This window comes from Hippichthys cyanospilos, chromosome 20 (genome assembly GCF_059441005.1).
Source record: "Hippichthys cyanospilos isolate Australia breed blue-spotted pipefish chromosome 20, RoL_Hcya_1.0, whole genome shotgun sequence".
Taxonomy (NCBI): Eukaryota; Metazoa; Chordata; class Actinopteri; order Syngnathiformes; family Syngnathidae; genus Hippichthys; species Hippichthys cyanospilos.
Window position 1 is genome coordinate 3623682 of NC_142388.1, and position 23548 is coordinate 3647229.

Here is a 23548-nt window from a genome sequence, read left to right on the forward strand (position 1 = left end):
AAATATATATATAAAGGATTTATTTACCTTTGAGTGACGTTACGAGCTTGTTATGGCCCTAGTGAGCTACGCTAGGCTATCTCAGCCTTCAGCTTCGTTATCATACTAATAATCTTCTTACTTACTCTCTTTAACATCACGAGCAATCTTGGCACCCATGGCTAACCCATGCAAGTTTTAATTAAGCATTAAAATGCAAAAAAAATATGATATTGTAATCACTCACACGAGAAAAAGCTTTAAATTTCCGCCATTTTGAAATGAGTGACGCCGACCAATACCAGACCAGCATTGTAGTGACGTAAGCGGTGAAGCGCGTATGGACATATGAGCCCGGAGTGACTCGCAGAGTCACGCGCGCACATTGACCGCCATGTTTGAGGTGTCGTAAGGTGAAAAAAACGGTGTAAAAAGGGGACAAAAATCCGTGGGCCACATCGTGAGGTCAAAACAACGTAAGGCAGGGACGTCGTAAACCGGGGGTCCGCTGTAATCCGGTGCGCCTTATAGCGTGGAAAATACGGCTATGTGTTTTTACTATATTATGTTTTTGGAGCTTTAAATTAAAGACCAAAAAAAAAAAAAATCAACTGCGATAAACGGACAAAAACGAATCTGCTGGATGATATGGCGCGTGTCCCAAAACCTTCGTCCATTTAGTCCGGCGCTCTAATGAGCGATCACCTTCTCATACTAACGGTCGCGCTCCGTCACATGTCATTTGCAGGTCAGTCTTGTTCAACCTTGGTCTTTTAGTGCCCAGGTAACAGAGTGTCACATGTTTATTAGGGCCATAATGGAGCTAATAGCTGACAGAAGCATCTCGTCAGGGCTATTAGCCCAGCTCCGAGACCTCTCCTCCTCGCTCGGGTTCAGCCGAGATGCGCCCCGTTTCATCCCGGCCTCTCTTTGTAGAGACTTGATCAAACAGCGACGCTGTCAGAAGCGCGCGGAAATATTTCCAAACCCGCTTTTGTTTCCGCCTCTCGAGATTCTGGATGGCGAATTCGGGGTGCAAAAAGGTTAGCCGGGGATTGAGGAGGAGAAAAGAAAAAGGAAAAAAAAAAATCAATTGAAGTCGAATGCGCTGAAAATTCAAAAAAGGGTGTATTTATAGTCGCCGCCCGCGATGGGAAAAAGTTCAACCTTGTCAATCACAACAAAGTCAGGTGATGGTTTAAATAATGGGGGGGGCGGGGGGGGGGGGGGGGGGTGTTTTTGAACCGGCGCCGGGATGAGTTATTCTCAGAGACCAAAGACGCGGCAGGTAAACAGATGGAAATTGGACAAGCAATTCGACTAATGGAGCGCTGCAAAAATAACAACAACATTGAAGCATTGCAATTAAAAAAACAAAAAAAAAACGGGGGCAGTTGACTTACCAGAGTGGTAAAAATATAGTGGTAGTACTCCGTCATCATCCCCATGGCCAAAGCCTGCAAGTCAAAAAAAAAACAGGACAAATATTAATATCCTAATTCACAATGTGGATACATTTCATTCCGCAATTAAACTTATTCATACTTAAGAATAACATCACGTCTAACTCGCCGTTATTTCTCTATTTATTCATCCAAATTGACTTTTTATTCCTATGATATGACATTCAGAGTGAAGAAATGAAAAACAGATTCATACGAGAGAACGTAGACGATTTAATATTATAATTTTGTTTACTTCAGCCGCAGCACCTTTTGGGTTGACTATTTTTCAAACTGACATTTTCTTTCGGCTCATAAACATGTCTGACTTTTTCCATATTTTCATCAATCAAATTCTTTGGGTATGCCATCAAGGGGAAAATAAAGTCATGGTGAATTTCAGTACCTCAAGGCGCGATCTTAAGTACACTATCGTTGAAATTTCTGGTAATGGTGAATTACCAAACTTTTTTCAATGAAGATTTGCAACAGTAATTAAGTACAGATATGAGGCATTGTTTTTTTTTTTTTTCTTTTTACTTGCAAGCGTCAATTACAAATTAAAATGTTTCCATTTGTTTAAGATGTAAAAATTGAAGTGTGTATATGATCTGAAAACTAATTTATTAACATAAAAACATTAACATACAAAACTCAAATGACCCCCAAAATTTTCATGCCAAGAGGCAATTGGAAGTACCAAATCCTGTACATGCATTTGAAGATTAAAACCACACTTTTTTTTTTATGAGAAATGCAATCAATAAAGTAAAAAAAAAAAAAAAAAACAATTTAAAAATGAGATACATAAGATCAACATTTAACATAAAGGCATAAAACGTTTTGCAAAAGAGTTACTATAACAATTTGCAATAAAGTGCTTTGTGTTCTAATTAATTTACTCTCAATTTGAAAGGAAATCTGTACTGTTTCTGTAACTGCATTAAAAAGCACTAGATATGATGACATCCAACGTTTTGCAAAAGCTTCACTAAAACACATTTGACGATAATTAGCAAAAAGTTTCTTCATGTTACAATTATTTTGCTCTTAATCTGAAGGGAAAAGGGAAATATGTACTGTTCCAGTTGTGAAAAAAAACATTAAATTGAATTAAAACTTAAAAAAAAAGTCTTGCAAAGGAATCACTGTGAATTAGCGACACCTTTCTTCACGTTTCAATTAATTTGCTCTTAATTAGAAAAGAAAAAAGTAATTTTCCTGTCATGGCATTTAAAAGCATCAAAAGCATTCAAATAGATTAAAATTTAAAATAAGATGATACGGCATTTTGCAGAGGAGTCACCATGAATTTGCTGTAGGTTCCTTCATGTTCCAATTATTTTGCTCTTAATTTGACAAGAAAAAGGATCGCTCCCGTCACGGTCTCTTTTGAGTTACCGATACGATTTCTTTCCTCATTCTCTGACTTTTAACCAAATTAAAAATGTCTGCTAAGGCTTTCCTAACTGTCTTCAACCTCCGTCAACAGAAATCCGTTTTCTCCCGTCAATCGTCGTTTGCCACCCGATATCATCATTCGCAACTGTTGGGGGAGCCCCGGTGCAAAAATGCCTCGAACCGCTGCTTTAATTCTTCGATAAATAATCATTCTTGTTGTTTCCCGCCGAGACGCAGCTGTAAAGGCAATTCAGCCGACAATATGCTGCCGGGACGACGTCCATTCATTACCAAGCCCCGCGGTTCTCATAAAGAATGTGCCCCTATTAAACAAATTTAGCATGCATGTGAGTGAGATTAGATATTCTAATTAAAAGCCTCTATTGTGCAATGAAGACGGGTGGGTTCGCCGCTAAGATCTAATATTTTATAAAGCGATTACCAATGCATGGGGCAAGACGCTACGTTTTTTTTTTCAAGAGTCGTAACCGGAACTCGCAGGCCGATTCGGGATACGTATGCGTGATAATGAATTGATTAAAATGGGAAACTTGCCTCGCTGAGTTCTCTTTGTGATCGACAGCTAGACAATTCCACCAAAAAAAAAAAAAAACTGAAGTCTGTCGACTGTTGTGTTCAAATTAGGCTTTGCACTGATCGGATTGGCTAGACTGGATCCATTTTCTTTGCCAATACATTTCAGTAGCTGTCAATTATACAGAAAAGTTGGCTTGACATTTTGCAAAGAAGTCAGTTAATTTTCCAGTTCATTTGCTCTCAGTTTGAAATGAGAATAAGTCACTATATCACAAATTAACAATTGGTTGTTGCGTGTTCAAATTAATTTGCTCGTAATTTGAAAGGAAACCTGTACTGTTGCTGTCATACCAATAAAAAACATTAAATTACATTAAAACTTAAAATAAAGGCATACATTGAAAGGAGTCATAAGCAGTAGGTTGTTTCATGTTCCAATTAATTTGCTATAAATTTGAAGTTAAATGTTCTGTTTCTGTCGTAAATTAAAAAAACATTAGATTAAATTTTAAGGTTTGCATGAGTCAGTATAACACAAATGACATTGTATTCCAATGAATCTGCTCATAGTTTACAAAGAAAATGTTTGGTTCTTGTTGTGGCATTACAATTCATTTAATTAGATAAAAACTTTAATGAGATAAAAACTTAAAATTAAGGCAAACAATGAAGGGAGTCACAATAGCATAAATTAGGTGGTTTCATGTTCCAATCAATGTTGTCTTAATTTGAAAGGAAAAATGTTTGGTACCTATCAGGGCATTAAAAAATGTTAAATTAGATTCAAACTCAATTCAATGTTTTGCATAAGAGTCATCGCAACACAATTTAGCAATTGGTTGTTTCATGTTCCAATTAATTTGATCTTGATTTGAAAAGAAAAATGCACCGTTCCTGTCGGGAAACCAGCGATCATTCACACTGACATCACCACCCATGAAAAGCAGTTCTGACAAAAGAAAACAGATGACGACGACGTTCTATTTGGAGACATTATGTAAATTGCACGTTTAATGGGATTCAGAAATCAGCTGGATAAAATGGCTGCTTCTTCCCTACGGCTGGCGAATGTTAATGAAGCACTCATACCTGTTTTAATATCCAGGCAGCCATCTCGTGTCCGCAATCGAAGATGACGTGAAACTCTTTCGCTTTCTTCATCTCTTTGAGAAGCGGCTTGGCGTCCTTGGTCTCAGTGGGCAGCTGTCGGATCTTCAAACGAATGTTATATCGTGACGGCGCCTTGATCAGCTCCTGCAGTCGAATGAGTCCTGGAGACAAAGGAGACGCGACGACGCGGGAGCGCTTAAAAGATGCGTGCCAATTGTTTGATGTGCCGCCATTTTTGAAGTGATTGTGAAGATGCTGTAAAACAAAGAGGTTCTTGGGGCTCACGCCAACAATTCCTTAATCCGCGCGTTATTGATGCTCCCACTCGTACGTGGGGAGAAAAGATACCAATATGGCGCTATCAAGGAAATTTCATAAAGAGACGGTATGTTGCACAAGAGTCACAACAAAGACAGAAAAGTGTACCTTTGATTACTGTATTATGCAAAATGAGCCATAACTTTTTTCTCATGATTTGAGCCCTGCGGCTTATGGTCCAGTGCGGCTTAACTGTCTTTTTTTTTTTCCTTCCATCCACCAGCAGACAATCCACCGGTAAAGCAAACGTGTGCATCTGTTTAATGTGCCAATTTATGGATGAACTATGAAACTGAACTGAAACGATCAATGGCTGTGAGCAAAAAGGGTTTCAAAAATATATTATTAAAAATATAACAATGATTTATAAAATGAATAACAGCTTGTACAAAAGTTCTTAAGTAAGTAGCAAGTAACAAGAAAGTACCTTATTTTTCAGATTACACACTTCAACTTTTTTCTCATGATTTGAGCCCTGCGGCTTATCTACTTTTTTTTTGCCAGCCACCAGGAGACAATCGATTTCTGGAAGTCGGTCATTTTATGGAACAACTATGAAATAAAACTGAAAAGATATGAGGCTGACGTCACGACCTGCTTAGGCTTTGCTGCTGCGGCTTATAGTCCGAAAAAAAAGTGGTAGTCAGGTTTGTCCAGCTGTGCACCTTTGTCATCCGCACCTTTTCCAGTGTGGACCACACACTTGGCTGGAAAGCTCTCTGTGATGAGATCACAATGACCCCCCCCCCCCCCCGGTGAGAAGAACTCTAGAGTTCAGTGATGAAAGCGGCCGAATTGATGGGAGAGATGATTACTTGTCATGGTTATAAAAATGGATGGAGGGCCGAGGGTATTTTGAGAACTGGAGAAAGATAGGATTTTCTTCTTTTTTTTTTCTTTTTTATAGAACCACTTTAAGATAGCTGAGCCTATTTCTTATGTTGAAATGAACTGCTGTGTGAGCACTTTAATGGGGTCCCCGGGAGTGAGACTGGATCTCTGGATGGGGTGTGAAATGGGAACATGGATGTCTTGTTGTGAAAAATAAAAACCACCGTGAGGAAGGATGGTGAAACTCTCAAAAGCTCTCCCAGGGGAACTCTAATAAACGTCCATATGTTAGCGTAAGTCTTCCTTTTTGCACTGATTTCTTCCTGAGTGTTGAACACATTCCATCTTCTTGACTTCTCCTCTTATTGACAGTGAAAGGCCACACATTTCTGCAAAAACCTCCACATTTGTCTCGGCCTCAATGTCTTCAATGAGCGTTCCTGTACTTTTGATGGAGATGATCCCAGGGAAACTCCAACTCCACGAAGGAAGGCCATGCATCAGATTTGATAACCAAACCTGAGAAACTGAGAAGCTAGTGGCTTTTTTGATGTCGTAAGGCAGTTGTTGTCAACCTTTTTTCACTGATGTACCCCCTGGGAAATATGTTTTCAGGCAAGTACCCCTTAAGCAGTGGGGAAATAAAAAAATTAAAACATGCCATCAGTGTCTGATTTATTAAACTTTAGAACCTTTCAAACTTCATTTGTATCGGTCCACAAAAAAATAACCGCCATAAAATGGCCTCTTTTAATTATTAATAAATATTTATCCACAGAAAAATATGATCATAACACATTTTCTTTTGGGATTACAGTAGAGATCTGTTCACAAAACTAAATCATTAATTTAAATGTGAACAAATATTCGTCCACAAAAATAATCAACATAAAGTGTTATACATGTTCTCAAAAAGAAATAATGATGAATAAATAGTAATCATAATAATCTTAGCAGAGATGACAGGTAACGAGCAGTCGCACATGACAAGTTGGGTCAAACCATTCTAGTATGGGAGGGCAAGCTGGCTCTGACATTTAATAACCTAGCGACTGAAAAAATACATATTTTCCTGAAACATTTTAATAGTGCAAGAGTTTTGTGTTAGCTGAGGTTGTTACAGCATTATTTTCGATAAAAGAAGCGAGCAGACAGAACCAAGGTCCCAATCCATCCTTGTTCTCACAGAGGAATACTACTAAAACGGAGAGGATCGTGTAAAAGTTAAGATGTCTCCACCTGATTCAATTCAAGAGTGCACAGGTTGACTTTATTAATTGAGTCTATCGGCATATACACAAACAATCATAAACTTGATGGAAGACGAACGGTGCGCAACTTTGGGTATTTATGGCAAAATGAATTTAAGCAGCATTCGACGAGGCATTTGCTGACCGCTCACAATGTGGGAAATCTGACACACACTTAACCTGCAACAAATATATACTTTAAGGATATGAACACAAAAAGAACTGCTGAATTTACGAAGATGAGATTAATTCTGTTTTGCTGTAGTTTTTACATTGTCACCAAATTGTGTCCGAAAATTAAGGCGCGTTCTATATTTTGGGAATTATGATATTTGCACTCTGTGGGATAGCGGCTAGCGGATAGCAGATATGGCGGCTAAACGGTCAGAAAACAACTTTTGCGGATTACCCTGTATGGTTAAAATCTATACGGACAAAACCGCCGTATTGTTCATACTGTCACTCTGGGAGGTGTTAAAAAAAAAAAAAAAGTCTGTCAAGGGAGCCGAACGTTTGCGAAACACTGTCAGTGTAGATATTTGTGGGTTGTAGCTAATGCCTTCAGACATTCCCCCTGGATCTTCTAACGGCTGTGTGTGAATATTTTATCCCCTTCGATAGTCTTTCCCGCCAGCCGTCAGATAGGCTCCAAATCAGTAGCTAAGGGCCCCGGAGCATGAAGCTGTGTGATTTGTGAGCCCGGGGCCAGGTGGAGGTGCCGGTGGCGGCAGGGGTGTGGGGGAGGACAGCTGTCGCACTTTTCAGGGCGTCAGGTGCGTTCCGCGCAGGCCTAAATCCCCCCTTTGGAGGGGGTCTTAAACTGGGATGGCGGGAGCGAAATGTCACCTTTCAGCATCACACCGCGGCGATTTGCTGGAGACCACGCTGGGCTTCCAGGCAGGACGTGCGAGGAGGTCAAGGGGACTATCTAGATGAATGTGGCCATTGGGAGGGGATATCATCCGAGGTTAACCTGCAAAGGGCTGGCGTGCTGCGATGTGACATACAATCACCATGAGTTATCTCGTGTGAGCCGCTAATAAGTCATGTGACCGATACTGTATCCTGCCTCATCTGGAGGCAACTCCGATGGCGGTTTCATCTTTTTGCATTTAATAAGACGAAAATAAGCATCAATTCCGAACAAAAGCGGATTTTAATTATAAGCCTCCGTTTGCTTGCTGGGTTAGCGGGCTTCTTCCTGGTTCAATATTTGGGAATGGAGAGAAAGAGCATGCTGGGAAGGAAGGCTTCCATCCTCAAACGGAAATAAGAGAAAATAGGACCTCGTATGGCACCCCAGCATTTTGGAAATAGCTTTTTTTTTTTTGCAATTCTGCAGAGACTCGTTGATCAAAACCATACGTCTCACCATGGTGGAGGTATCTAGAGCGGCTCTCATTAGAAAACCCACTGGCAAGGCTGAGCAGTCCCAGACATCTCCATCTGACTTTGATTGGAAAATTCCGATATGCATCCTGATATTTTCCTCTCCCAACCCTGTGGACACTACTTTAACAGTAATTAAATGCCAACTACACTGTTATAGCCTAGATTATATATATATATATATATATATATATATATATATATATATATATATATATATATATATATATATATATATATATATATATATATATATATATATATTTTATATTTTTTTTATTTTTTTTTAAATCCTAATTTTCATAATTAAACAAAAATTAAACAAAATATAATTAAATATAATTAAACAAAATATTTTAAGTTATGATGTTTCGATCCAGCTTTGGCTTTTTGGTATGTCGCAATATTTAAATAATGTTTCACATTCGTCCCATGTATTGTGAACCAAGTAAGCGATTTCCATTTTGAATTTTTTCCCATGACGAAATGGAGTATTAATGTGCATGCATATACCCCAGAAATGATGTAACGATATTGTAGACATAATAGTAGCGCTTTATCATGCCATGACATTTACTTCTTGGAAATACAGTCGTAGTGTACCAACAACAGCTAACACGCTAACGTAGCTATGTGAAAGACTTTCATTTTGAATTTAAAATCACTTCCTGGCCAACGAAAAAGATCTGGGTGGTTTTTCACTTTTAATAAGTTTTAAATCCATCCTTGTGATACTTCAGAAGCTAGCTAACAGCACAGTTTGCGAACTCACTGTGTTAGCATGGCGTAAAGCGAAGCATGGACAAAGGTTTTGCTAGCCTACTGAGACCACCTCCACCGAGCGATTACTTAAGTTTAATTTTGTCGGCTTAATGGTGCATTAACATTTCATTCCTCTTGACAAGGTGCTATGCTATTTGACTCCAGAGGAAAAAAATCAGATTCAGCGTCACTTTCGACACTCCATTTCGTTACTTAAAATGATCCAGCACGGTATTACTTTCAAATATACATGAAAATACTCTACATTGGCAGTACCATGCGTCCATAAGTGGCGCTTTTAGAAATGAGAAAAAAAAAATACGGAGGAATCGAGTCTCGTATTAAACAGCATTCCATATTTTGTGAAATGGGTACGGGCCAATAGAATGGGACCACTTGGTGAAACTTTTGTTTTGTTTTTGTTTGTTGTCGATTTCACAGAAAACCTGAGGTCAAATTCCTGTTTTGGGGAAGGATATTCAGTTTTTTTTCTCTATTTCACATGTTAACATTGTGAAATTTGTAGCAAATAGCACGGAAAATAAACTGAAACTTCTTGGTGTGACCCGTGGCTCTGACCTTTTCTCACTCTGCTATAAAACCTACGGTGCCCACCTATCGTCCCATCCGCAAGCGGTGAAAATTGACAGGGCCCGAAAAAAAAAGGTGATTGTGTCATTTGTCAGTATTTCAAAGCTACTCATAACTTGCTCTATTTTCCTTGCATTAAGCTGCCATCTCCCCCAAAAGCTCGTAAATTGTGTACTATTTGAATGCCGTTACCTTCGGCGGGGCAATTACCTTTTCGCTCATAAAGACATCAAGCGGCTAAAATACAACTGCTCTCTTAAAAGGCACATTATGAGGCCCTTCAACAAAGCGTACGGAGAGACAAAATGGCTCATAGCCCCCCCTTAGAGATCAAGTGTCTGTGTGTTATTAATGGCGGCTGTCAGCGCAGACACGGCGCGGCGCGGCGCGGCGTTGCATTAATCCGAAGAGACGCTGGGTCATTCTGGGTAATGTGGTCCTCTGTGTTCTTTTTTTAAGCTTTTTGCTGCGCCGCCTTTCCAGGAAGACTGACACCAGCTGCACCTGGAGGACCCAGCCAGAACAGTAAGCTATTGATTTTTGAATTAGCTCGACAGCTTGCAAAGCACTGGCCCGACTCCGAGCGTCTCTTTCCTAGATTCCATCTGGTGCCTCTCGCGACCGAAGGCGAAAAGATTAGCGCTTTTAACCATCGTAAACAACAACCTCCTGCGGAAAGGGCTTTCGGGCTTAAGGAAGAAAACGGAGCGGCAGCCGTTACCTGTACCTGTGCTGTCGTCGTAGACCACGGTGACGGTTCTCCACTTGAAGAAGTGCACCAGGTCCAGGATGGCTCGGCTGAGGGAGGAGAAGTCCGGGTACAGGCTGACGTAGTAGGAATCCCTGTTGTCCGACACCTGATGCTTCCACTTGGTCTGGACGTGGGGCACTCCCAGCGCGTTGCAGATGGACTGGACCGCGTTGGCCGACGAGCTGTGCGACGGGCCGAAAATGGCGGCCACCCCGAGGGACAGCTGGTCGCATGCTGGGGACGGGGGACGGGAGAAAGCGGGACGTTCGAGACCGGCGCGTTCCGACGAGATCCGGCGGCCCGGACGCCGCCTACTGACCTTTGCGCGAGGCCTCGAAGCTGTCGAAGATGTTTATTCTCTGGATGTCATAGGTCAGCGTGGTGTTGGGGAGCAGCGTGCGGTTCCTGTTGATTGTGTTCAAGGCAAATTTGAAGGCGAGTTCCTCCGCTCCTGAGGGGCCGCTCTCGATGGACTCGAATATTCCGCCTGCGGGCGGGAAAACACATATGACCGGACTTATAAAAGTATACTAAAATCGCAAGTGAAACTCTAATCATTTGTCTCTCCTTCCTTGTCGACGCATAACCGGGACTATTTAAACTCGGATAATTCTCCCCTTTTATTTCTCAATTCACCCCGTTTATTTAAATAAAATCCGCATAGCTTGGTTTTACTCATTTACAAGCATGCCAAGCCACTAGATGGCAGTAGTTTCTGCGTCTGTCTGCGTCTTGGGCGGGAAATACAGTGATGACGAAAAACTTTAGTTTATGATTGCTACACCTCGCAAACGCGAGTCGGAAAAATTAGGCAAGTTTTACGGACGGGTTACACCCTTTCACGACCGTTTCTTTTATATTTTTCAAAAAAAAAAAAAAACTCATGGCATCTATTACCTGTTTATGAGTCTAGGATTCTTGGAAAATGTGTTTTAAAATTCCCACTTCCACATACTAGGCCTATAGTAGCATATTATGAATATACACAAAAACACCATTGGAACTGTATAGAATAGAATTTGATACTTGTCCAAAAAAAGTGTCATAGAAGTGGAAATTACTTTGTTGCCAAACACGAACAATCGCAGGTATAGGACTGTATATCCCATAGACCACCATACTTGTACAAAAAACATGCCAAAAAAGTGACAATTATCATCAAACGTCTACAATACCTTGTAATCATTTTAATCTATGGTAACACCCATTTATTGCACATATTATCAATCTTTCCATGTAAAATAATTTTTTTTTTAAATCACATTTTGCCCCTTGCTTTAAAACGGCCCCAGGACTCAGGGCTGATGCAACAACCAATCACAGTTCACCTTGCGATCGACACGTGACCAAACCTGAGCCTTAATGTGATGTCATTTTCAGTTGACAGTAAGCGGAAAAAATGTCCATTTTTGAAAGGTATCCATTGCACATGAAAAATAATTCAGTTACCAAATAATTAAGAACAAAATCATGACTTTTTACTGGTGAAAATTGATATATTCCATTATTTTAAGCCCATATTTTCCCATGTATATCCGTCAGTAAAATTGCACAGTACATACATATGATTCACTGATTTGTAGAACAGCAGGAGCCCCTTTTTATACAGTATTTATGGACCTTGAAACATGCGTTCAATATTCTTATAAAATTTTTATTGGATTACAAAGCCTGCTAAGTTTTCCAAATGGATTTCTATTACCCGAACTGATTCTCAAGTGACTGGAAAACGCCATGCTGCATAATTTAAAGCCTGCCTCAGATTTCAATGAATTTCTGCTTTTGCATGGTGGGTACGGGAAAGAAAGGTGTCCAAAAAACTTTATTGATCAAGTAAAATGAGGTCAGAAAAAAAATCTTAATGATGAATTTACACTGCAACCTGAATCAGATCCGGATTACGTTTGCATATTTTAGCTATCGCACACGACTCACGTTTTAAGATTCGAGAAACATTTGCAAGCATGTTTTTATGATTTTGGATTTCCATGATGTGTTTACATTGGTGTCATAAACACAATCTGGATTCAATCCGGATAGAACATCGATTGCAATTACAGCTTTTAACACCGCGCACAAGCTTTACTCCAGAAAACTTGCTAAGCTAGGTGGTCAGAGTTGGACTGGGGAAAAATTGATTTCAATCAATCAGCAAACCAGAAAAAGAAAAACAAAAAAAGCATGGGTATCAAGGAGGTAAACTTAGCATGCGATTTTAATACGAGCATCAATTGTCACTACGCGTTGACGTTCAGTTTCCCTCATTTGACGTCTAATCGCGGACGATGTAATGAGCGTTAATCGACAAAATGAGAACCCGGCACGACTATAAACAACGACCGATACACAGTGTTTTCGACTAAATGATCACCGCCGAGGTGAAGTTAATTTTAAAACGACTCCCCTCGGACGTGTTTATTATTTTGAGCTGAACCGAAGCCATAAAGCCCCAAACAGTCCCCTCAGTGCTGTTCGCATTGTTAAATAAAGGAAAGAAATGCCTGCATTGATTTTTCTCCGTTTTCTTTCGCTTTTTTTTTTTTTAAGAAGCATCAAATATCAACAAATAAATCAATTAAACTTTTAGTGCTTAATAACTTGGGGAAAAAAAACAAGAATATATGAAATGATATCTACTCTTATTTCAAGGTATTGATACTCTTGCGGTCATTTAACAATCTGCAACTAAAAATTAGAAATGAGAAAAATGGCCATTATTTTTGCGGTCTTTTAAGGAAAGATGTTATATTACGATTAACGGTGCTGTCTTCAAAATTATTTGAAATTTTTGGAGGAAATTTTATTTATCAAAACCACGCGTGGTATCAGTACTTGGTATCAGCGAATACCCGTACTATATCATGGCAAAAAAACAGTGCAATGGAGCAACTAATAACAACCGTTTCTATTTAATCACATACCACAAACAGCAAATTCATTCATAAAATAATCAACAACTATATTGAACAAGTACATATAATATATAGAGGTGCAACTAAATAAAGTCGCTGCTTTTTTCGCATGTTTTAAACCCTGCAATCTATATTCCAGTGTGGCTTATTTGCAGTGTTTTTACTATCCACTAGGAACACTCTCACAGTAAATGATCAGGAGTGATTTTTGAACTATGGATGAAATGAGAAGCCTACGTGACTGGACTAATAGCCACGGCTAATTAAGGTTAAATAACCGGTGGAGGGTTAGTCCAAATATGGTTAGATTCGCCGTCCTGTGATGTCTCGTCAATATAATGGTTTTGATCCATGTTGTCATGAAACCGAAAGGGTAATCTCCAATTGTAAACACAACGAGGCGTGTTACTGTTGTGTTGGTGCGGTATTCTATCCATTCATGTTGGAAATATGTTGGTGCTGCTCTTATTTCTTCACGTGAAGGCACGCTCAGTCTGGGTTGAAAAGTTTCGAACGAAAGTTGTCAATAAAACAGGTTTTGAATTGAAAAACAAAACTATCTTTCCGCGTAAATATTTTATGTTACCACCTGCACCTTATAGTTTATCGGCTTATATGTGATCGCAATAATTTTTCTGTTGTATTTTTGTTGGTGCAGCTCATACTCCAAATATTCACAAAGATTTTAAAACATGAGACAGGAAACAATTTCTCTCGGTGTAAAGCAACACTTTTAAACAAGCCCCCAAAAAAGTCTACATATCTTGTTTGATAAATACCAAGTCGGAATAATCAAAGAGAACGTGATTATTTCCACAAAGACCCGATTTCCTCACGAGACGGCGCACTTAATGTAAGTAATGAGGTTTCGTGGAGCTATTACTTTACATTACCTGTACATTTTCCCCTTAAGGGCAACTAGGAAGCCAAACGGGTTTAAACTAAGTGGAAATAGATGAAACGTGACAGAGTAGGAATTTGAACACATCACGTCACTAAAGAACAGCCTTTTTGTTATGCTGTCATGGAGTCAGCTGCTCTAATGGATTTTTTTTTTATCCGTCTTATTACACGTTCGTTTTAAGAAAAGGAAAAAAAACGGGCTGAAAGTTGCAATGCAAGATGATTGGAATCACGTCAATCCCGGCTAATAGACAATGATTACGCTTCTTGCCTCATGGCCTCTCGGGAGAAGATAGAGCTGGGCTCGCTTGCTGGATTCAAGCGGACTTCAAATGAGCGTTAGGGGTGACACGCTACCTACTTTTCCACATCCTGCGTGGCCTGGACATGGAAGGAGGATTGAAAATGGCTGGAAAATGAACAGCAAATCTTTGGGTTCACTTGGGCAAGTTTAGAATTTTTATTTTAATATTTAATATATATTTTTTTTAATTCTGATTACCCACTTTTACTGTGTATCGCTTATCCTCTTCAAGGTTGTGGGGAGTTGGAGTATTTCAACTGACTCAGGACTTTGTGGAACATACCTTGGTTGGACACGTCGCCAGTTGGACTTTCATTATATATATATATATATATATATATATATATATATATATATATATATATATATATATATATATATATATATATATATATATATAGGCAATATTTGGGCAATAAACATAAAAGAAACAACTGAAAAGCTAAAAATCTTTGTATCAATTGATGTTATTAATTTAAGCTTTGTGTGCTTTTATTTTTGTGTAAATCTAACCAATAAGGCCAAAACATTTATGTTTAATACGGTAAATATGACAATTTTTTTATTGTTTCTCAGCGAAGACTCACATTTGAGTGGATCTTGCTTGGCAGATTTTGTGGGGCATGATTATGTTGTGGGTTAAAAACCGGTGAAAGGACCAGTATATTTTTCTTTTCCAATTGATAGCAAATTATTTGGAACATGAAGCAACGTTGTAAATGGTTATTTTACTAAGCTTTATCCAGATGTGCATTCTCATTAGAGACACATTTTTCTAAAATAACATTTTGAAATGAAACAAATATTAAATAAAATATAAATAAAATACACCTACAAATGCAGTTCGGCTTGCACAGCACTGTTTTTTTTCCCCTTTTTTTTATTTAATCAATCCAAATGGTTCACTTTTCAATTTTCAAATTGAAAAAAGGTTGAGAACCACTGAGCTAAATAATAGAAAAAAGATACAAACTCACCAAACGGCTCACACTAAGACTATTAGGGTTCTAATTAAGAATAGCAATTTTGTTTAGAAGACTGAACCAGTACTATTTAAGAGAAAGACTCTCGGAGTGTGGAACAGCCTAATGCAAAATCGTTTACGCAAAATTCATTTAGGCATGTCCTGAGAGTCGAAAATTAAATTACCTGGCAAAATGATCAGATAATAACTTTCTAATTCAATTCGGAAAAAGAAAAAAAAAACCTCCTACATGTCGTGCGGCACCTTTCAAATAAACTGAAGCAGAATTGTTTTAATCTTATTCATTTATTTAGCGGAACCTTTATTTTATTTTGGGGCGTTTTTATTTTTTTGGGGGGGGTTCGGAAATGCATTATGTCAAATGGATGTCCTCACAAGTACAGCCGTACAGGAACACACATACACAAAACACCCTTACTGTATGTACTTGTGTGTGCGTTCATGTACGGCTATACTTGTGGGAACCGCTCTGAATTTTCTGCTGACATACTGAGGACATTTAGGCTCTTTTTGGGGTACAAGACTTGCCATTAGAGTATAGGTTTGAATTGGGTTAGGATAAGGGTTAGGCTAAAGTTAAAGTGAGGGACCAAGAAACGCATTATGTCAATATGGATGTCCTCACAAGTATGTGTGCACAAACGTGTTTATAAATGATCGAGCCACCATCAGAGGGACGGGTGTGAATTATGGTGCAAATGAAAGCCCGGCGTGAGTTATATGCGAGATAATCACCCTTGCGAGAAAACAGGCCTGCCGATTCGAGCGCCTCGCCGTGCGTGCGTATGAGCGCGCCCGTTTTCGAGAGCGAGTGCGCGCGCGCGCCTAAGAGTGAGAGGCGAGTGGAAATGAAAGTGCGGCGTGGGAGGGTGTTTTCATATGTGCGCTTTATTATGCGCAAACTGAGTGCCTTGATGTGTGGCGGAGGACAGTGTCTTTGTTTTTTTTTTTTTTTTGGGGGGGGGGGGGGGTTAACGCACAATTGTCTTAGTGAAGTTACGTATATTACTTTTGAATTGGACGACTATTGCGATGCGTGGACGGCGAGGGAAAGGTTACCCGGTACACAATGCATGAAAGTACAATTAGCTTTCTTTACTCAAGGATGCTGACGGAGATTGAGTCAGATATGTTGCCATGGCGACTGGCGCATCTACGCCACGGCTGAGAGGCAGCGGCAGTTTGCCAGCGCGAGCGGCTGATTGGTAGAGGAAGGACGTTAAGATAGTGCGGATGGCCTGTCTCCGCCTGCCTGTGTGACTAATGACCGGCGGTGGAGCTGCAGCATGGCGGCTCGGCCCGCGCTGCCATGGCAACCGGCGAGCTAAAGCGTCGTTAGGATAAGTGGCCCAGGTAAACGCGTGCAGACTCGCAGCCGGCCGTAAAAGCCCCTCGACCGACGCTTATTTCCATTCCGGCGGGGTCACCATCGGCGATGGGACCCCGGACGCGTAAATTCCCGGCGGGAACGCTCGCCGTATGTTTGGCGATAAATGCGAGGCGATGCATGAAAGCCACTCCCGCTCGTTAATCTGACGCTCCCATTGCGATGGGCTGACCTTCATACGCGACGCCGCAAGGGCCCGTTTCGCTTCCCGGAACGCCACCTGCGAGTGCGACCGGGGGACACCGCTTGCGTCGGCCAGTTCGGATTGCGGCCAGGGTTATGATGTCATACGTGTTTGAATGAATTTCCATTGGACAAGCCTTAATATTTCAAATCATTCAAAATCAAATCAAAAGTGATTTATGAGGCTTTGTTTTCCCATCACTTGTAAAAACTACAGCGTGATTTTGTGAAAATGCATCACAAATAATGTAACGGTAATGGTGTAATGGTAAAGTGAAGGTATAAAAAAAAACAAAAAAACAATGGAAACAAGTTTTCGTAAAGGTATCACGATGTAGAGTAAAAAAAAAAAATCTTGGAAAAAAGTAACAGTGGCACAAGCAATAAACTGCATTATAGAATTGCATTACAACAAGAGCACAACATAAAATAGTACCATAAAAGTCAAAGTATGTCCTAGAAAAAGGAAAATAAAAGAATTGGTCAAGTTACCACTGTAGACACCGATCAGTAATACACCAATCTGAATTGCATCCCACCCAAACACATGATACATCATTGCAAAAGTCAAGATGTCCACTACAGAGGTCACTAGGACTTAGTAGGGTAAATCCAGTGAGTCAAAAGATGTGGACCAAAAACGAATAGGCTGTTATAGACCCAACTCTGCAAAACAAAAGACATGGAAACAACAGTTCAGAACATTCAGATTATGTTCAAACTCAAATTTTCAGGGCAGATCAATTGCATTCCTATTATCGGCATCACAACAAAGTGCTAAAATATTCCTTTCAAGGCTTCGGTCCGGCGTTCTTATAAGTGAGCAGAACGGTTTGCGCGAGCGAGCGCGCGCGCAATCCCTCCTGTCAGTCGCGAGCGTTTTGACACCGAGCTCAACTGTCCCCTGACACTCGGGGCCGCTAAGCCTCCAGCTGACTCACACACTTGAAGTGACGCATGCGAGCACACACAATCACGCACGGGCGCCGTTGAGCCTAAACCGAGCTGTCAGCCACAAAACAAGTCCGTCTGGGGAAAAGGGGAGCGTTTCAAGCCCACACCTGTGGCGCTCCATTCAACTTACGCTAAGTTGAGTCTCCAAACGGCGCTTTGTAGTGTAGAAGGATCTAGATCATGATATCTTCACATCCCTTAGTTAAATACATGCACATAAACTACATTTGGCACATTGGAGATTTTTGATTTTGAATTCAACCACATTTTTTTTGTGGTACCGATATTTTGAACCAGGAAGTGAAACGTCTCGTTTACTGAAGCTGCACCTCTCAAAGTGTGGCAGCCGAGCCCTCATTAGGATGTCATTCAATAACACCAGTTTTTTTTCAATAAACAAATGTGTGGGTTTAAATAACCTTATTTTGTTCGATATTGAAATCACGGTTATTCATCATTTTTATATTATATATTATATTTTTATATTTATTGGCCTTCTTTTAAACAAGCAGTACTTTGCAAGGCTTCAAGGCTTGATACTTACAAATAATAAATAATAAACTAAAATATATCAAAAAGTAAACGTTAATTCACCCAAAAACTTACTTCTAAAACTCAATTGTTGCGTGCAAACTATTGACAAAAATTTGAACCCTGCTTACAACCAAGCACATTATTTATTTTAATGCAAATTTTAATCAATTAGCCATCAAAATGTCTTTTTCGGTCATTTGAAACCGAATGTATTCCAATTTTGGGTCTCCATTGACAGCTAGCACTGTATATATGAGGAATCCGGTGAGAAATTCAACACCACTTCACACTGGTAAATAATAAATTAGGGTGAGAAAAGCAGAGGCTTTGTCATGTGGGAAACATTGCCCCCTGGTGGTAGAATAACAAAGTGCTTGATTTGACATGTATAGCCACCTTTTTAAATGTTAATATCAGCACAACTCATAGTGGGAGACATTATCGTGATGAAAATTCGATTAATTTTGCAGCCCTATCAGCATGTACTTTGGGAAAAACCACTTTGGAGGTGTTTAGGGTGAGAAATCAACAATTTAGCACGGTTAAAAGCTCCAAAAAGTTGACTTTTGGTGACTGAGCTCCTTTAAGATAAATGGACTTTCATCCTTTCAGGTAGTCTCTTGCCTGGATTCTAACCCGGGGGGGTCGATATAACAAGTCAACTTGTTTTTTGCCAAACGACCCATCTCATCAATTTCCTATTAGGACTGTGTGCACACTTCAATTAGAAAAGCGCTGCCAAGCTGACCCGATTCCAAACGAGAGGCATCAGCCATCGTATAACATGTATTCAAGGGGAGCGCCGGCAACAGATGTGCTCATTTGCGCGCGTTCGCCCCGCTCTCAATAATGTGCCAGCTAACTCCGCTAAATACGTGCTAATTTGCAAGACCTCGCTGTGGCTGAGCTAAACTACCAGCTGACATTTTGTGTGCTAATTTGTCAAGGAGGGAGCCCTTTTGGTGCTAATTGTGCCAAATTGTGAGTACACTTCTATGGGCCCCCGAGTGCCAGGCTCTCAAATGACTTCTTGTCCGCATGCGAGCTTTTCTCTGCACTCAGATTACCAATGTCGCCGAATAATAAAACGGCAAAGACGACGAGGACGCACACGCGCGTGAATGCACAAATTTACACACACCTGCTCTTTACAGCTGAAAAACTCATTAGAAAAAAAAAACTACAAACACCGTTTATTTGTATCCGTTGGAGTACTTTATGTATCCACCTTCTCATTAAATTTAAAAATGCGCTGACGCTACAAAACATCTAGGTAGTAGCCATGATAAAAATAAAATACTAAAGTAATCCAGGTACAAACGTATTAAAGTTTATGCTTTACTCATGACATTTATTGACTTCTGTTTCAGAAGTTAGCACTTTAGTAACTGATGGCTTTCGTCCTTAATTCATTGAGTACCAACCATGTTTAGTCCCTCCTTTAGCCAAACACTTGAAAAATAAAATTGAGCAAAAAAATAAATAGGTACCATGAAATCCCTGGACTCCTAAAAACAAAAAAACAAACAAATAAATAAACAAACAAATAATCAGTCCATCTGTCTGTCTTATTGCTTATTCTTTTAGGTTTTGTTTTATTGCCTACCTTATTATTTGCTCGATTATGGAATGTAGTCTGCTCGAGGAAATGAACAGAATAAAAATTTCACTGTGTGGTATTACTATGCATATGTGTGGTATTACTATGCATGTGACTATGTGTAATCGTCATAATGCTGACAATATTCATTCTCACTATAGCATACAATAAATACTACTCTACATTACACTATACTATACGTACTGTGTCTGTTCGTATGCCTATCATAGTTTAATATAGTATAGTATACTACAGTACAGTGTAGTATAGTGTATGTGGTGTAGTGTAGTATTTATTGTATGCTATAGTAAATATATTTTGTGAGCAATATACAGCACCTATTACAGCAAGGGTATAATAATCAAAGCAACTTGGTTAAAGGCCTGTAAAACTATATCCAGAATTTTTTTTGTAAATTTGCCTTATTCCATGGAAGCTCAAGCTCAGAATATAAAAAAGAAGTCAAAATAAAACCCAAATCAAGGGCAGGACCCCATCGCCAAGGAAAGAAGGCAAAAGTGCAGTGGCGATTGAATATGGAGCAGGTGAGTGGACTTTGCAAAATTCGGCGTGAGAACGAGAAGGACCTGGGAGAGCTGAGCCGCATTGTGGAGTAGAACAGTCCATGTTTAAAAATGAGAAGTGCCAAAATTGTAGCCTCCAGGTTGTAAAGTTTAAGTACATATCCACATACAAATGCCAATGCGGGACATGACTAGAAGCTCCGAAACGCAGCTGTAGAGAAATAGAAAGCGACGTTAGCGTAACGTTCACACTTTTCCATTTCTTTAAAAGCCTGGAGTATGTCTTATCAAACGGTTGCATATGGTGGAAACGCACATGAAATATACACGCGTTGCGCCCCTGCGAATAGAGTATGTTTCCTGACGGCCTCTGCAGGTGACAGATGGCGACCTCACAGCACGGCTCGCGTTAAACTCGCTTTTAATCAAGAGCGATATGCTAATTATCCGCTGCATGCCGAGCGAGCAGGGAGTCAGTCCATCCTTGACAACATTGTTTTTATTTCTTTTTTAATGTCTATTTCGGTGGAGTTTATGATCGCTGTCCCAGCCGTTATGATGCCATCGGGGTACTGTGAAGTATTTATGGTGATGCGAGATGAGCTTCAGCATTCGGCGGATATAAACCTCAAACAACATCATACGTACAGATGGCGTGGTTGACTTGCAGCTAAGCTTCATGTTTGAAAACAAACCGAAAGTTAGGCAGCTGGATAACTGGATTTGGTGGGGATTGCCATGTTTTGCAGCAAGAAAGTGACCAGCATGAAAGTCTTTTGTGATGTATGTGGAAAAGTTTTGATGTGATTTGTGACTGATCTGCCCCATCTTGTTTGTCTTAACTCATTCCCCGAAAAGGATTGAGCTACGTGAAGGCAGTATAGAAAATGTGCAGGACAACGACAGTTTTGAATTCCACGGGCAAATAGCAATCATGAGGAGTCTGCTGGGTGAGGTATCAATAATAGCCAGCAGAACCCTGCTTGAATTACTCCCTTGCTACAAGAAAGCTCCTTACAATAAATAGAGAGTTCAACCCCGCGTCAAGCATCGTGAGGTTGTACACAAAGTGGTAAGAGGGACAGTGAGCATGGAGCACACAACAGGCCTCCAAACGACACCAAGATCTGGCTCACAGGGATGACCAGTTTAGTGGATACCTCAGACAACTGAGGCCCAGTAAGGAGAAGGAGCCAGATGGACAGTCATGCAAAGACAAGCCTCTCAGAAGAGAAAAAAAAAAAAGTCTACCACTTCAAACAGGATCTTAGGCATAGGCAGTACAAATAAACCCCCGAGATGTATATCACAGCAGGGTGTAAGATGCTGGCAGGCAAGGGGTACATGGACAAACATATAGCGTATATATACTAATGTATGTGTGTCTTTCTATATGCCTAGATTTTGAACCTTCCTTGACAATGTAGAAGAGGGTTAAAATATCCATTCATGCCACAATTAAGTGACCCTCTTATCATCTCTCGCTTCTTTCCTTTATTCTAATTCTCAATGTTCCCCTGCTCATCAAACCGTCCATGTTCCGCTCTCCTCCGCATTGTAAAACGAACAAAATGGCTGTAAAATTACACTTTCTTTCTTGTCGAGAGGCAGATGTTATCTACCAGCAGAGCCAAGAGGTCACAAATTAATTCAGAAGGAAGCTCTTTAATGCTCACAGCTGGTTTGGGCAAAAAGGGAGGGTGGAAATAATGTATATTTTACACTTCCTCCTTATGCTTAAATCACCTTATTAAAATATGGATAGTAATATCTATGGAGATACACTTTTACAAGGAACAGCTCTGATTGACACTCTCCCGTGACAAATTTCTCAATATTTTGCTGAGTCGTTTATTTGAAGCAAAACAAGGTATGGGAAACAACCGTCAGTCTGATCCGGCGCTACCAATTGCACACTAAGGGACACAAAGTAATGGCAGCGAGTACAAAGACGTGGAGCCGAGACAAAGAAGGCAAACAGACAAAGGACAGTGAAGGACAAAGACGAAAAAAAACAAAACAATGGAGATGCAGCTAAGACCTTGGCGGAAAGATAACAGACAAGTACAGTATATTGCAGGAAGTTATCTTGTAACGCTTTAAAGTGAAAGAACGGAGGAATGGAAAAACATCAATAGATGGACTTCAGGGGCGCATACAGTATTGACTTTCAATGTGAGGAAAGTAAACTTGCAAGTTTGCAAACAATGAAGACAATCTCGGATTGCAAAAACGCTACGGGGAGCTCATATCTCAAGGTATAACTGTATTTGCCAATTCCAAGATTCAAAACTGTGGCGCAGACATGCAAAGACACTAGGGAGCTGAAATTTCACCCGGATGGTGCCAATATGTCATAGTTCAGCATGGCACAACCACTAAGTTATCATACTAGCAGGAGGATGCCATACCTTGGCCAAAATATAATGAGAGTGATGTGGAAGAAGAAAATGATGAAAAAATGTTCAAAATACTGCACAAACGTTAGCATGTGCGTGCCCAGTGTTATACGGGAAAAGAACACCGAACAAACATAATATTAAAGCCATAAAAATGACTACTGAACAATGTTTACTTAATTTTTGAGTGTATTTGTATCATATCGGTCAAATGTTTATTCATTTTACTTCCTTATTTTTTAGCATTTAGTCTACAAGCATGTTTGAACATTTGCAAGTATGTTCAAATTTGAACATATTTGTCATGATGTTACATTTAGCAAATACGTCCCAAAATATTTGAATGCGTTCATGCTTTGCATGATTTATTCAAGCGTGATATAACATGTGATTATTTTTTTTAAAGTTCTCTTTCCATATGTGCAACATTAGCATGTGGTACTATGGAAAACAAAAAGGTTGAATTTAGCATTTAGCATAAGAGTACATTCAAAAGTATTTG

At 39.9% G+C, this 23548-nt stretch overlaps 1 protein-coding gene across 2 annotated transcripts in view; it reads right to left on the reverse strand.

The window, feature by feature from the left end:
* The window catches only part of LOC148406983 (glutamate receptor ionotropic, kainate 2-like), a 90627-nt gene that overhangs the window by 50515 nt on the left and 16564 nt on the right, over positions 1–23548 (reverse strand). The window contains exons 2-5 of one of the 2 annotated variants that reach the window (XM_088402792.1): positions 10681–10848; positions 10338–10595; positions 4449–4630; positions 1383–1436 (exon numbers count right to left, since the gene is read on the reverse strand). In XM_088402792.1, the coding sequence (XP_088258918.1) occupies positions 1383–1436; positions 4449–4630; positions 10338–10595; positions 10681–10848 (662 nt within the window). Of the gene's footprint in view, positions 1–1382; positions 1437–4448; positions 4631–10331; positions 10596–10680; positions 10849–23548 lie in introns of both variants that reach the window. The other variant, XM_088402791.1, reaches the window with a different exon arrangement.